This window comes from Paroedura picta, chromosome 2, assembly GCF_049243985.1.
Source record: "Paroedura picta isolate Pp20150507F chromosome 2, Ppicta_v3.0, whole genome shotgun sequence".
NCBI classification, from domain to species: domain Eukaryota; kingdom Metazoa; phylum Chordata; class Lepidosauria; order Squamata; family Gekkonidae; genus Paroedura; species Paroedura picta.
In genome coordinates, this window is record NC_135370.1 from 66,908,738 (window position 1) to 66,925,527 (window position 16,790).

The following is a 16,790-nucleotide window of genomic DNA, read 5'->3' on the forward strand; positions in this document are numbered from 1 at the left end:
AATTTTCTCAATTTTTCAGAAAATATTCAAACAACCCTCCTAAGGTTTTATAAAGATTCTGCTCAGGTTAAGTATATTTTGCAGTCACAGCAACGGTATCTAAACACTGAAGTAAGATCAAATTAAATAATTCATTTCAACCAGTCTTTTCCTTGGTGATCTGAATTTGTATGCCAATAAAGGTTTCTGAGTCTGCATCTGATCTGAATTAATTCACCCAGCAACAAGCTGTGCTGGACTGAAACGCCATTTTCAAGAAACACTTAGCCCAAATTCAGAGATTCGAAGTAGTGCAAGTAATGCTGAACCTATCTGTGCTGCCCTGAGGCCAGTCATGTTTTGTTTTTCTTTTAAAGGAGAACAGATTGCCAAAGGCAGTTACTGTGTTTATGCTGGGTTGCCATAGGATCGAAGGCAATACACAAGACTGTGGAAAAGCTGCACATAATGTATTGACAGTTTTGCATTTGTTTATTCATTGCACTTTTATACTGCCACTCTCAGCAAGCTGGCTCGTGGCGGCTCACAAAAAAGAACAATGTATAACAAGGCACATTTAAAAACATAATCTAAAAACAATCCCCAGTAATCTTAAAACAATCCTCAACATCATAAAAAGGCCGTATATTCTATATACTAATAAACTGGCAGCCAATGGAGATGTTTCAGCAAAGGCTGAACATATAGCATTTTGTTCTGTTTGACTAGGAGTATTAGGAATGTAACATCTGATCCATAATATTTAATTACATCTCAGTATAAGCTGGTCTAGCAGTTCCATTGCCATTTTCTAGACAAGCAGCTCAGTATGGAAGAACTACACTGAACTATTTCTTTCATATATTTAGCTGTAGCACAAAAGGGAGTAAGCATGCAGTCAGAATAATTACTACAGACCCACCCTTGAAACCCACCCTCTGTGGGTATGAATTTTCTGGAAGTCCCGGGCCCCCGGGAGGCCTCAAAAAGTACACATAAAGTAAGGAGGATGAATACGGAAAACCTCTTACCTCATCATACATAAACTGAAGGGTAAGAGCCGACTTGCCCACACCACCACTACCAACCATGATTACTTTATGGAGGGCCAACGAACTCTGGTTTTTTGTCTTGCTGGCAGCCATCTTTCGGGACAGCTGTCACGTTTTACCAGGGAAGTTCCAAGAGCTGCAATCCAAGAAACAGAAGTTGCATTTCACTAAATAAATCAGGTGCCTTCACACTGAGCATGCAGGCTGGCAATAAAGGACATGGAGATAAGCCTTAGACTGAAAGCATGAAAGCACTAAGAAAAGGGCCCAAGGGGGGGGGGTGTATTTACTCCTTCCTGGAATCCTGTCATTCAAGAGTAGAGGAGCAAACAGGCCTAGAGAAGGCAGAAATTTAGGATTCAAGAATATGAATTCTAGCATCACTGTGCGCATGCACAAACACACATTCAAATTTTAGACACAAAAGGATTAAGCTTCTGCCTTCCCAACTCACAAAATCAGCCAATGACTCATAGCAGACAGTGAGGCAACTGAAAAGCTTGAAGCATCCTATTATAGTAACTGCAGCTGGAGCTATTCAAGAAGATGGGTAATTTAACCCTGATGTGCAGGTTGTGTTTTTCTGTACAAGCTAGATACTTCTAAAGCTATTTGTAAATCTGCCCATGTTGTCAGATACCTGTTATGCCTCAGTATACAAAACCAAACTGTTGGAGGGCCAGGTTCCCTCAGTGTGAATTATACATGACAATGAGCCCCCAAATCCCTTTCAACACTGGAGTAACAACATATTTTGAGTATTGTCATTTTCTGACTAAGGAGAATTCAGTGGGAGCACTGTTCTAACAACAGGTTTTTCTTAAGGAACAGGAGCTTCCTTGAGGCACATATTTTTTAGAAGCTGCCTTGCAGAGCACTATTCACTACATGGGTAAATGCAATTACATAAACACTATCAGAAGAATAATACAGTATTTCAGCACAGCTTTCAATTTATCCTCATCATACCTCTTGAGAAGCTGAGGAATGAACAGCTTACAATATTAACCCACAGTGGTTCAAATTAAAGGCCAAAATAAACCAAATCACACTTTATAGACCTAATTTAAATGCAAAATAACTAAGATGTTACCACATTTAGCTAAATACTTATGACATCATTTCAAACACAGACAGCCTCAGCTTTCAAGAGCCAACAGATTTGTTTCTGCTTTAAATATAACTATGTCTTCAAAAGCTAGAAAGTCATTTAAGTCATTTCTTAAATTCTGCTTTAAAATCAATTAAAACAGCTGAGCAAGCTGGCATGATTTCCCTACCCATTTGATTTGCCATGCAGCTGGCATTCACTGGATTTCTCCAGTTACTATGCAACTGAAAGCATCCGTTCTTTAAAGACAGAAGCCCAAGCTTTTGGGTCTATACAAGTAAAAACAGAACTCTTCTGTTCAAGTGCTCAACTCCAACAACTGGTTTTAATTTTGCTTCATGATATTTGTTTGAACCGCAATAACAGCAAATTTGAATTCTTGTAGCATGCATGCACACACACACACACACACACACACACATTGGGGAAGGCACTGGCAAACCACCCCGTATTGAGTCTGCCATGAAAACGCTAAAGTTAATCAATTATGAAGTCACAAGTAGTTTACATTAGTTGCATCCCAACAACAGAGACAGAGGGTTGTGTACATGGCCAGGCTACCAATTGTATGGAGGACCAAGCACATGGTCTGAGGTAGGATCAGTCACCAATGGGTTCTAACCATCTTGCTCCAGGGATCCCCGCAGTGGAATATAATAGTGTTAAATCAATCATGTGTGATCTAGTCAATGGTATATTGTCATAGCTGATTCCTTTGTCTCATATGTGTATACTAGAAAAGAAGACCATTTTAAAAAGAAATAAAATGGGTGCTAGGGCCACGCTCCCCGAGGAAGCCTTCGCAGGGCGAAGGCTTCCCGGGGGCTGGGGCGCCATGGTAACTGAGCCACGACCTGGGGTGGTCTCCCGGCCCCGGGAAGAGGCTCGCCACGTCACAGACACGGCAAGGCTGTTCCCGGGTGCGGGAGAAGGGCGCTGGGCAGCCACCCACCTGGGAACGATGCAGGGCCTTCTCCTGGGCCGAAGAGCAGCCTCGCTGCGTGCAGGACGCAGCTGTTTGCGGGGCCGGGAGAAGGGCGGGGGCCAGGTGGACAGGCAGCGACCAGGGGTTCCCCCCCCACCTACCATACAGGAGCTTCGGCCGGTGAGGGCAAGGAGGCATGCACAGGAGTCGGCGCATGCGTGGTCCAGTGGAGTGCCCTGGCGGCTGCGGCGTGGGTTGCAGGGTCTAGCCACGGCGCTGCGGGAACGGTGACAGCATCACGATAAGGAGGGCGTTGGCGAGCGGCCATAGGAAGGGACTATTGGGGTGGGGGTGGGAAGGGGTGGGAGGGCGGCGGGGCAATAGGCGGTCATCGGGTCGTGGTGCTGGGGTGGCGGCGTGGGAAGGGTTCGGGGTGATTGAGGGGCGATCGGAGGGTGTGTGCGTGCGTGTGTGTATCTGTGTGTGCGTGTGGGGTTTGTGTAAATTGGCTGCGGGGCGAGAAGGGTGAGGGGTGAGTTCTGGGTGGGTAGTGGGTGCATGTTGGAAATGTAGCAAGCGGCAGGGGCGCGGGAAATGGTCTGGGGGGTGAGGGGGGAGTAGCCATTGGGCAGGTGCGTGTGTGTGTGTTTGCTGGTGGAGAAGCGACGGCGGTTTGTGTTAGCGTAGTTGGGGGTGGGTGGAAAGGAACAGGGATGCTGCGTCTTCGACGTGGCGTCCCTGCTCCTTTCCCAACGGCGAGGAGAGGTCGCTGGGAGGACTCACTGGCTCAGAGGTCTTTTTTGTCTGAGCGGGGAGTCCCCTGGTGGCCGAGGCGAGGCCGGGCCAAGCGGCACTCGGAGGGGCAAATCAGGAGCCTCGAAGCGGCTCCTGATTCGCCCTTCCGAGTTTTTATCCCGGACAGGGCCTGCCCTAACTCCTCCCCAGGAGGCCTTAGCTCTTTATTTAATCCGCTCCACAGGAGTGGTTAAAGATAAGTTGGGGTTTTCGGGGGTGGGGGTTGTCAGTGCAGTCTTGGTACTACCCGTATCATGTTCTAGCTCAATAAAGAGCTGCAACGATTCCAGTGTCTGTGATTCTTTACCCACAAGATCCACTACGGATCTAACACAGAGTTTACTATAAAATACATCCAAATGTTGTTTATAACGGCCTGATTTTAAAATGTCCTTCAATCTGATGGGGTGGTAACGAAGAGCTACACATTTTATTGCCATGACCACCATTCTCTTCATGAGGATGTTCTCTGTACATCCAAATGTTCAACATCAAGAGAAAACGTCAGACTTTATGCACCAGAAGACTCAGAAAAGGAAGGATCAGAACTCAACTTCTTTCAGGGTTTTTTTTGGGGGGGGGGTTAAGATTAATCCTGAGCGTTTCAAAAACAAGCATAAGAACATGAGAATAGTCAAGCTTACATAGTTACACATTATTTTGCAAATCAACATACGCCTGAGAATGAGTGTTTTAGTCACACTTTCACCAGTTGACCAAGACAAACTGAAACCTAGCATATTTCTATGCAACAGACAACATGTTCCTTTGATGTCCCATCCACAGTATAAGGAATAACAGACAGGGTGACCCAAATACCTTCCAAGATTTTCACTGTTTGCATACAAAGTTTACAAGTCATGTTCTTCCAAACTAGTTCTGGAGCTTCCTTAAAAGGTCATATTTATCTAAACACATCTAGCACTAAATGCCTTATCAGAGATGTGGAGGTGCAAGGAGTAACATGCCCAATGCTGCTTATAGCATGTATAAGGCAAAAAGCCAGCCTCTTCTGGGGAAAATTTTAAAAGTACATTTGAAATTCTTAAGCATTCTGGAGACACTTGTTTTCAGAACAAAATGCCAGAAGCAGTTAGAAAAACAAAACTGTTACAGAAACGTCCTTTAACATTTAAAAGCTTTGCAGCCATGCAATATTTATTTCAAATCATATTCAAAAGACGGCTGGATATGAGACGTAGGAAGACAGTTTTGCCAATTCCGTTCCCCTACTCTCTCCCACTTTTAATTCCAGATTATTTCTAAGGGTCCCCTGAACATTCTAAGGAGTTCAGAAAGCTACAGCACGAGTAGGGAGAAGTTCCACTGTACTGTCCTTCTGACACCTAAAAATGACCTTTGGACTCTGCTCATCATAAGGTATATACGTTCAGTGAGAAGTAACCAAGTATGGCAACATTCTGTAACACAGTAAAGAACAGAAATTACAACCACCATTTTAAGAAGTACATTCAGCACTGGATTTCTAGACACCAGATAAAATCAAGTCATAAATTTTGAAAAAGTAGTTATAGTAGTTGAGACACAAATGCTAGTTATGCAAATAAAACTTGAAGTTTTATTTACTGAAAACATAAGCCCATGTGCAATACTGGAAGCGAGCCAGTAACTTGGGAGACACTTCAGATGTCTCTATTTGGTTTTACTGATTGTTTTTGTTAGCCATTCTGGGTTTAAGGAAAGTGGGGGGAAATATTCTAAATTAAATAAATCCTAAAATAAATAAATCCAAACAATATGGGGATGCTGCGGTGAAGTGTCTGAAAGGCCTAGGGAGCGGGGGTCAAACTGTTCTGCATGAGACTGAACCTAGGGCGGGCACAAATTAGGAGTACTGCTAACCAATACCTTTCTTTGGAAACCCAGATGACCTTCATGGTTCAAAGTACATTCAAGTAGCTTAAACTGTTATGCCATCTGTATTCCTCCCTTCCATCCCAAGGATAACCTTCACTGCTCACAAGCTTCAACTGGTTTAGAATGTAGCAGCCTAGTTAATAAGTGGAGAAACTGCCATTATTAAAACTTCTTATACTTATTTGACTCGGAAGTGGGACAACTCCCACAGGAACCTAGCAGGCCATACAGATCTCTTGGGTCATTGCATCAGTTTTCCATCCCATCATCCAAGGCTAAGTGACTGTCTTCGTCTACGATGCCATACTTATGGAATTTCCTACAGAGACATATTTCCTATAGAGACACCTGTTACACATCAAGAAGTATTAATCTGAATATTCAATGAGAGTTTGTATATTTATGGCAACCTTTGGTTCCTAGTTACCTTGCCATCTACTTTCAACTGTAATATATTTTACTTTTCAGTTTTAATTCATTGTAAGCAATCACAACAATTCTTAAAAGGAAAGCAGGATATACTTTTTTTAAGTAACTACATTTTTATTGCAAGAAAAAGGTGCGGTATTATAAATAAATAAGGACAGGTGCTGACTACCTATAAAGAAAAGAATGAAACATGAACTATCAAGAATTCATCATAGCCCTAGACTTAGAATGAAACTGTACTGCCTTTAATTGAACTTGAAATAATGGTGACTATACAGTTTAAACATTCAAAAGTACATCAGTTCAAGAAAATCATTTCAAGATGGGCCATAAAGCTTGGGTCAGAAAGTAAGCACTTAACTATTAAGTCACAGTAAAGGTAAAGGTATCCCCTGTGCAAGCACCGAGTCATGTCTGACCCTTGGGGTGACGCCCTCTAGCGTTTTCATGGCAGACTCAATACGGGGTGGTTTGCCAGTGCCTTCCCCAGTCATTACCGTTTACCCCCCAGCAAGCTGGGAACTCATTTTAACAACCTCGGAAGGATGGAAGGCTGAGTCAACCTTGAGCCGGCTGCTGGGATTGAACTCCCAGCCTCATGGGCAAAGCTTTCAGACGGCTGCCTTACCACTCTGCGCCACAAGAGGCTCCTTTAAGTCACAGTATTACTATTTATATTATGATTTGTTACCTAACATTGTGTGGACAGCACTTCAGCTACTGAAGTGATTACCTTTTGCTGCTCAGTACCCCAAGATGAATTTGGTAGCTATTTTTGCATCTCTGTTCATCACTTAGTCTCATATAGGCCAGAACATTCAGAAAGTGTAGCACTAATGTCTACTTACAGCATATCTAGATGAAGCTTCAGCCTTTAATCTATTCCAGTCTGGTTTCCAACCTGGCCATGGGGTAGAGATACCTTTAGTCACCCTGCTGGAGGGCCTCTGATGCCAGCTGGATCGGGGCGAGTTGGTGCTGCTCATGATGTTAGGTATCACAGTGGCATTCAACATAAAATCATGAGTTTCTCGCTTGCCACCTCACTGACGCAGGTATATGGGGGACAGCCTTACAATGGCTGATCTCATTTCTCTGTGGTCTCAGACAAAGGACCACAGTGGGGTCCTTTCTACAAGGCGCAGTCCTATCACTAACTCTGTTTAACATGTTAATGTGCCCTCTAGCCCAGCTAGTCTGGAGATTTGTTCTTGGGTGCCATCAATATGCTGATGACACCCAGCTCTTACCTCCTGATGGATGGCTCTGAACTCACTGCCAGAGACATTTGCTAGTTGTTTGGAAGTAGTGATGGTTTGGATAAAGCACAGCCGTCAGAAACCCAACCTCTCCATGATGAAGGTCCTATGTCTGGGCAGGAACCACTAGGAATTTAGGCATGGTTTTGATCCATCCTTATCTAAGGAGGCTCAGGTCACCAAAGTAGTTCAGCTGGTGTTTTACCATCTTCACCAGGCCAAGCTACCTGGCTCCAGAACACCTAGGCATAGTGATCCATGCTAGACTTCTGTAAGTCACTCTATTCAAACCTACTCTTGTCCCAGAAACTTCAACTGGTCCAGAATGCAGCAGCATGGGTGATCACGAAAACATCTTGGAGAGCCCATATTTGGCCTGTTCTTAGGCAACTGCACTAGCTCCCAGCTGAATTCTGGATCAAGTTCAAGGTTTTGGTATTAACCTTCAAGGCCATCTACAATCTGGGCCCCATATCTAAGGGACCACCTAACTGACTATAGCCCCCAAAGAGTGCTTGGCTCAGCCAATACAAACTGGCTGATGATCCCTGGTCCTAGAGAAATATGTCTGGCCTTTTCAGTCCTGGCACCTATCCGATGAATAAGCTCCCGGAACACCTGCAGCCCCTACAGAAACATTTTCAGGCTTTTGGTTGGGGCCAGTAAACAACTGAATGACAGCATCTGAGTGGGTCCATCCTATGAATAACCCAACCCTGAACAGGATGGGGGGGGGGCAGACAGGAACAAAAACTAAAATCTTTGGTTGATGCAAGTTTAGAGTAATTTTTAACAGTTTTAGTTGTTTTTGGCTACTGATTTATTATCCTTGTTTTATTAAATGATGTGAACCTCCCCAAGCAGGTAATACTGAGAGGGGCGATACAGAAATTTAATGATAAATAAATAAATTATCTGCCCTAAAGAAACCAATGAATTATTTCAGTAGAAGAAAACGAGGTAATTCTGTGTAAGCATTGCCTCTGCATTGTAACAGGAACAGTAATCTGTTACCTTTCAGTAATGGGGCTCAGAGTGTAAACCACTTGTGCTTTTAGATACCCAGAATCCAGATGTAGTTTATATAGAAGAAACCCTTTGTTTTGAAGCAACTCTACCCCCACCCTGTTTCCTACACTCACTTCACTCAAGGATTTTGCATTTAATACAATTAGATGAAAATGCTGAGAAATAGTGCAGGGATACCTGCATCCTCCTACACTAGAAAGCCTACACACAAAATGTTGTTGCCATGGCTACTTGATAGTCTGTCTTCTCTTGGGACTTCACGGTATAACTGAAGAAACATTCTAGCTTCTTGTGGGCATGAATAATCAAGTCTGAACAGTGTCCGAACCTAGATTTGGGGAAATACATGCTCAGTGCCAATTAGTTACTCTGAATCAAAGCTGGCATCTTACTGAAGAGGAAGAACTGGTTTATATTAAGCCACCATCAAGCCTACAGAGTCCTAAACTTGAGGCATCAAATAACTAGCACAGTGCCAGTCTAGACTCATATGCATGTAATGCTTTGTGAGTCCATTCTTTTTCAAAGTTCTCTTCAACTTGTTTTATGCATACAACACTGAGTGGCCAACCTGATGAACTAGTGCGTGATAGCATCACTATGCATTTCAAGTAATCTCTCATGTCAACTAGTTTGAAAAAGTAAAGCAAATCTATCAGATCAAGTAATATTTATAAAACAATCACCACCAACTTCTTTTGACCAGGCACATTCCTATTAATAGCCTCTTATGACAGTAGAATACTCAGATGAACAGATTCAGTATTAGACTTTGCAAAAATCCATATATCAGACATCATTTAAGATTTCTGCAGAGCACGATGTGTAGATCCAGACTGACAATAATATCATGCTAGTTCCTCTATCTTTAATCAAAATTAAGGTTACTGTAATTCGCTCTACATGGGTCTTCCCTTATTCCTGACCCAGAAGTTACAGCTGGTCGAGAATGTAGCTGTCCCAGTCCTTGCAGAGACACCATAGAGAGTGCACATTTGACCAGTTTTCCAGCCGCTGCTCTGGTTGCCGGTCAAGTTCTGCATCAGGTTAAGGTGTTGGTCTTAACCTTTAAGGACCTGCGCAGTCTGGGACTTGCATAGCTGTGAGGCTGCCTTCTCCAAATACTCCCCCCTCAAAGAGCTCTTTGCTCAGCAAATTCCACCTTACTGGTGATCCCTAACCCCAAAAAGATGTGCTTGCCTTCAACTAGAGCCAAGGCCTTTTCATAAGGTGACCAGATATTCAAACTGTGACCAGATATTCAAACTGTTAAAGTGGAACACGGGGGGGGGCACAGGCAAGTGGGCCTTGCGTGAGGGGGGAGTCTTCATTCATGCACGGCCACCCCCACTTCCGCCCGCTGGAGCTGAAGCATCTGGGTAAGCCAAGGAGGTGAAGGCAGCCCCGCGGCGGGAAGGGAAGGGGCCCACACAGCAGGGAAGCGCCCGCCCGGAGGCGGACCCGGGGCAGGGCTGGCTTCCCCATGTGCTTAAGGGGTGGCGGCTGCTGCTGCTGCTGCTGCTGGGGAGCTGGCCCGCAGGGCTCACCTCACTCACCCAGCTCCGCCCGGGGCAGTCCCACCAAAGGCGGCATATCTAATCACGTTACCTTTTCAGCCCTGGCTCTGGCCTGGTCGAATGAGCTGCCAGCATTTGATTGAGTCCAAGGCCCATCATTACCATCTGAATGGACACCCAGCCAGATCCCTCCTCTCACCATTCTGAGCCTGGTTAACATTGACATACTATCCACTTTTCTATCACTTCAGACAGACTCGCATGGCTACTCAACTTAATTCTTTTATAGTTTATCATCCCCACGGTCCAATGCAAGTCACACATAAGTGGTAATATAAATCCTATTGAATTTCTCAAACCGATTTCTGAGCAAATATACACAGGAGGAGGCAGAAAACATAGTAACTTTAGAGGAAAATTTGCCATTTCTATACCTTACTCCCATTTCAGTAAACAACCCCTTGAAAATTGTTCCTCTTAAATAACTCGTTAAGGCCAGGGGAGGCGGGACCGGCCTGGGATGGGAGCCAAGGCCGATTGGCCCCTCACTTGACTGGCTGGAGCTTGAACCATTCGGGAGGCGAGAAGTGCCTCCTGACCAGCTCCCCCCCCCAACCAGAAATCCAGCCAGTCGGGTGAGGGGCCAATCACCTGACTGGCTGGAGTTCGCCTACCCGCTCGGCGGCCATGCTTTCGCCTCCCTCCACTTTCTCCGCCATGCCCGCAGGGCCAGGAGCTGCGCCATGAAGGCCAGTGCCAAGTCGGTTGGTCGCCCGAGCAGGGGCCTGCGGTGAGCCACCCCTGCATCCACGCAAGGAGCGCAAACCACAGGGGACCACACAACAGCCTCCTGGCCCGTGGAGGAGACCATGGCAAGGAGCACCTGCATGGCCCCAAGGGGAGCCAGACGCCGGAGACCCTGCAGCTCGTTACTGGGCTGAGGATGGCAATGCTGCAAGCAGCTGCTCCCTCACTAAGAGGGGAGCAGCCCACTGGGGACCGCCACGCTGTTTTGAGGGCCGGGAATGGGCCCACACCAAGGAGCACCTGCATGATCATGAAGAGAGGGCCCCCCGAGGGAGTGGGAAATTGCCTGCTGCCCAACGAGCAGGCCTCGTTAAGGGGCGGATGCATTGGCGTGACTAAAGCGGCCGGGGGCCGGGGGAGCCTTCCCTGCGCCCACGGAGCACCCATGCGACCTCCGTGGCCCTATGACCAGCAGTGCCATTGTTGGGGACAGGGAGAATGGCTTCCTGGACGCCCCCCCCCTTTTGAAGCCCGCTCTTATGAGCTGCCTTTGAAGCCTAGTATTAACATAAAAGAACTTACCCACACTACTTTACTCAACTTCCACCCCCAGTGTTTGTACACCCAAAATTTATCCTGGATGGATATTGTAATAATATCTCAATACTGTAATTTGGCCACTTTGCAGTCTTGCTGCAGATATGCCACACTGCATAGGTATGTCCTGCCAGGATAATCACATTCAAATCAGGCCTAACTAAAATTTATTCCAAAATCTGAGCCCAAAAAATCTGTAGCTTCCCATTTTGAATTTTAACCATGAGCATCTCAGCCCCACCTACTTCATAGGGCGTCTGTTGTGGGAAGAGGGAGGGAAGGCAATATACGTAAGCTGCTTTGAGACTCTTTCAGGTCTTAGCAAGGTATAAAAAACAACTATTATTGTTGTACCTGTGAAGAAAGTAAAATGCCTGGCAGGCAACACCGGTGACCTGATCCTTCCTGGATAGAGAGGCATCCAGGATCATACCCAGACTCCTGACAGTCGCCAGAACTATTAACTGCGCCCCTCAATGGCAGGATTGGCACTGTCTCACCTGGAGCACATCAGCCCAACCAGAGGACCTCTGTCTTAGCTGGATTTATCTTCAGCCAACTCCGCTTGAGCCAATCTACCATGGTATCCAACAGGGCTGGTTCATCCATGTAGCACATGCTAGGGGCTCTGCACATCCAGGAGCCCTGCATGGTGCCTTCCCACCCCCATGAATCAGGGCTGCAGCCTCTCCCCTCCCCACTTTTCCCTCAATCTTTTATGGCACAAGGATATTAGAACTGCAGCACTAAATTGCTAGGACAGGAAAGAATATGGCTGTGTTGCACAGGTAAACACTAAGAAGGTGGAAACAAATAAGAGCACGCCTGCAGTGGGAAGAAGGAGGCTGCTTAGTCCTCTGCTATCCAAGACATGGCTGTTCTGCCCTCTGTGCCCTGCCCTCATATTGCCTCCACCTGCCTGCATGGGACTGCAAAAGAGGCAGCAAGAGGTGAATCAAAGCGCCCGTCTCCCCCCCCCCCCCCCATTCTTTCCACCACACTCTGGGAAAGGGCCTTTAAAAAAAATAAGTTTGACTGATGGGGATCTTTAAGGACACAGAGTGACAGCCCCATTAATCCTTAATTGTCTCTGGTGCTACAGGACCTGAAAATCCTTAAACCTGGTTCTGGCCTCCAGCCACCTGCCCAAGGATTCTGGGGGTTCAGGCAGATGGTCTTCTACCAACAGATACAGCTGGATGTCATCAGCATATTGATGACATCCTAGGTCAAAATTCCAGACCAGCTGGCAAGGGGGTGCATGTAGATATAAAGTAACATCTTAGGGAGAATAGCTCTCTGCTGGAATAGCTCTCCCCTAGTCACCCTCTGTCCCCGATCTTGGAGAAAAAATTGCAGCTGTTTGAAGGCAGCACTGTGTGTCCCCATGCTGGCTAGGCATATGATCAACAGTGTCAAACACTGCTGTCAGATCTAGCAACAACAGCAACAACCTGCCTAGATCCAGCTGTCTCTAGAGATTGTGAGGGCGACCAGAGCCATCTCCACTGCAGAGCTAGGCCAAAAGCCAGGCTGGAACAGGTCAAGAGCCAATGTTATATCCAGGAAACCCTGCAACTACTCTGCAATCGCATGCTCAACCACCTTACCCAGAAACGGCAAATGTGAGACTGGGTGGCCGCTGGCTGGGTCAGATAGATCCAGCATTGATTTTTTGCAAAGCGGCCAGACCACAGCCTCCCTTGATCACACCAGGAAAGTCCAGAAAGATAGGGACAGATTGATAAACTCTTGGTGAGGGGCTTGGATCTCCTCACTGCCAGTCTTCACCAGCCATGAGGGACATGGGTCAAGGAGACACATGGCAGGATGTACAGCTGTCAGATTCCTGTCCATATCATCTAAGTAGCATGTACTGAAGCAACTCAAAATGAGATCTTGAGATGGCCAAGGGGTCTCCAGTTCCCAAACTAAGTCATGGTGGAGCAACAAAAAATTCTCCACAGAAAATCTCACAAAACCTCACAGCTTATAATTCATTATTTAATTTATTTATTTTGCGATTTATTTCCCACCACTCCCTGAAGGCTCGAGAACTGTCCTGTAACTACGGGTGTCAAAGATCAAATTGTTTTAAATTGTGCTAGGCATGAACTAGTGGAGACAACAGAGGCTGCAAAGTAATCCCTCTTTGTGACCTTTACTTCCATCTCATAAGCATTCAGAAGTGTTTTATAAGATGTTCTTGAAGCTTAGTTACAAGTTTTCCACCAAACACATTCTAGCCAATGTAATTCCCACTTCTGTTCATGCAACTCCAAGGTATACCACAGAGCCAGTTTGGGGCAGAAGCAAAGATGGCATCAGGAAGCAATCTTGTTCATGGCTTCGGATAGACAGCTATGCCAATCTTCCGCCAGTGTCAATGGGCACTGGATCCCGCAGAGCATGCTGGAAACCTATTGGATCCATAAATCTCCTTGGGCAAACATAAATCTGCTCTCCACCTATACAGGGAGGGAGCGGGGTGCTGATTTATTATGAAGCCTCTAGTTGCAGGTTCAAATATTATCTTTCCTTTATCAAGAGACACCTCCTCCTAAATATGCTGAATGTCTTTGACCACTATGGTGAAACCTAAAAGCCTGGATCAGTTTTCTTAGCTATAATTAGATTCTCTTCAGCAAGAGAAAGTGGCAAAAACCAGGCTGTCACTTTCAAGACCTGCAAAAAATCTACTTGACAGACTATAGGCCAGGACAGCACATGTTATGCTTAGGCTATTCTGGCTGTCGGGAGGTATTTCTTTGTGGATCACTGCCAGCTGGCTTAAGTTACAGCTACAGATCTTCCATAATAATCAGGCAGGCACTCCACTGTTTTTAGCTCAGGTAGCAGATAACATACGCTACTATTGTTCCCTAAAACACTGGGAGCTTTAAAAATCAAGCTGTTTTATATTTTGGCCTCCCATATTCCTAAATCAACTGTGTTAACATGATTCCCTGGATTAGTATGCTATATTTTTCAAAGCATTACTTCTATATATTGCTTTTTTTTTGCAGTGCATTTAAAATACATACTCCATTGTTAATGACTGTACCATTCTGTACTGCTTTTACTTCCATGCTGCCCCAAGCGGCCCATTCTAGCCTCTCCCAAAATGGGATCTAAAGACTCCCGGGGCTCTGTGAGGTGCCTTTACAAATTCTATGTAAAGAATGAGCCCTTCTCATACCCATTCAACCATCATGAAAATAGAGCCACCTCAGTTTTCTAGGCATAAGTTCAAGGTCTGCTTGTGTCAAGGGCAGGGACAGAGTCACCTCATGGAGCTACTTCCTCATCATGTCAGAGGGCCAACTGGAACATAAATGGATTGAGTGCTCAGAACCAATGGCTCATTCCCAAGGACTATAACTGGCTGAGCAGCATCCAGAGGACGCACTCCTAACACAGACATCACAATTATTTCCGGCACAAAATTTAACTAATTTCACTCTTTTGCAATGCAAAGTAAGATGATATATTACATGTACACAACTGCAGCCACATGCCATGATAGCCAAACGTGGTTATCAAGGGACTGCCAAAGTGTGATAAGGACCTAACAGTGCTGTTTCTGAGAATGCTAGAGGATGGCAGCCCACATGGCGCATATGCAGCTCACTACACCTACTGGGAAAAAGGGATCCCAACGTGTGCTGATAACAGAGGGCAATCCTGCAAAACATAAAATCAGAAGTTGAGTCATCATGGTTCCAAGGTTTGAGAAAAACAAGATGCTGACTATATCCGTTTGCTTGTGGCAGAGACAGCAACAATTTTCTTAAACTTGCCACTGCTAACCTAGAAATACTGATTTTTTTTAAGCCTACTGCAAGGAGCTTAACTTGTAATCTGAGCTAGTACGAATTTATCACTGATTATTTCTTACAGTAACCTACTAACCTAAATTCCATAGTTTGTTACAGAAAACGTTTAGCTGCTGAACTGTAGTGACTTATACCATAAGTAAGTCAAACAAACAGCCCTCAGACTAAAAATCTGTTGATGGTTCAGCCAGTGATCAGTTAACATGCTCTTTCACTGTTTCTAGAACACTAGGTCCCAAAAAATTTGGGACCTAGTGGAAATGATAATAACCAGGTAGCTTTGAAATAAGCTGTGTCAGCCATAGTGTCATCTGTTCCATCTAAATTAGGATACTTTTTCCTGTACAAAGCATCTGAAAAAGCAAACAGAAACCTTCTTCCCAGGGGTCTGCTCTGACACTTTTAGCAATACTGGAGTGACACAACTAAAATCCCTTACATACCAAAGGGTGGAGAAAAAATGGTGCTTTTTAAATTTTCAGTTATAGCTGTAACCTTTGAAAATAATCAGGTTTAAAAGAACATGCAGCTTTATACAAGCAAAGTCCACAAAGCCTCTTAAAATCTCTGCCATTCGGTTGACAATTGGGTTGCAAGATCGAGGGGCTTATGTTAGGCTCCTCAACTGTACAGAGATTAATTATTTAGCAGTTTTCCAGTATATTTTGTTATAGCAACTCTTTAAAACATGAATTTCAAAGTGGAAATTTTTATATAAAGACAAAGCCACACATTTCAGGACATAACACAATACTCCCTTAGTGCAGTGTTGCACAACTGCTCTCGTACTATACTGGGGATGGAGCAACTTATCAGCCATAGTACCCAGAGGAGTACATGCTACACTATCAAACAGCTCCCCTTGATGTGCATGAATATATCATATTTTAAGAATCTCTCTACAAACTAGGGTAGCAAACAGCTTCTGAATGTATTGTGGATGTATAAAAGATGGAGAAGGGGGGGGGGGGGAGAAATCCAAACATTTTACCAGCCCTTCTCTTCCTCTGGCACTGTCCTTGTACAGAGGGCAGCACAAGTTATGTGAAGCACCCATTATGCAAAAATAACATAAACCAGAACCTCTTTTGCAGTTTTCCAGTGAAAAGTATATTTCCTGAAAGCACCCACTTTCAGACTACCATCTCATAAGCATTTAGATACCAAGCTCTAAGATGAAAACCCTATCAGTTAGACTAAGCACTTGATACATATTCACTAATGCAATATAAAAAAACAGCCTTTTTAGATGCCTATCCAGAAAGCCTAAGCATTAAACTTAAATTAGTTGTGAATTATTTTTTGGCTTCTAGTATAAATACACTTCAATCAGACTGGCAAGTCTCAAATTTGCAGGGGGGCAGGGTGAGGCAGGGGTGGGAAAGGTCAGATAATTCTAGTCGTTACTCTAATAAGCAAATCCTTTTCATGCAACATTTTTTTTCTGGCATGGGTGTGGCGTTTCCTATCTGGCCAGTCTCTCCTTCCCTCAACCTATCTACCTCTCAAACACTAATAGCAAGCACCTAGATACACAGCGTTGGATTTCAGGGAGGACTCTTGCCAATGAAGCAGATTTCACCAATTCCATCCTTTTATGGCAGACTGACTCTCACCCCCCATGGTGTTCCTGGGG

General features: G+C 45.0%; 1 protein-coding gene across 4 annotated transcripts in view; it reads right to left on the reverse strand.

Moving 5' to 3' along the window:
- Positions 1-16,790, reverse strand: part of RALB (RAS like proto-oncogene B) — a 55,457-nt gene that overhangs the window by 6,315 nt on the left and 32,352 nt on the right. For all 4 annotated transcript variants that reach the window (XM_077320567.1, XM_077320568.1, XM_077320566.1 and 1 more), the window contains one exon: positions 1,011-1,167. In XM_077320567.1, the coding sequence (XP_077176682.1) occupies positions 1,011-1,124 (114 nt within the window). In that variant the 5' untranslated portion in view covers positions 1,125-1,167. The remainder of the gene's footprint in view (positions 1-1,010; positions 1,168-16,790) is intronic.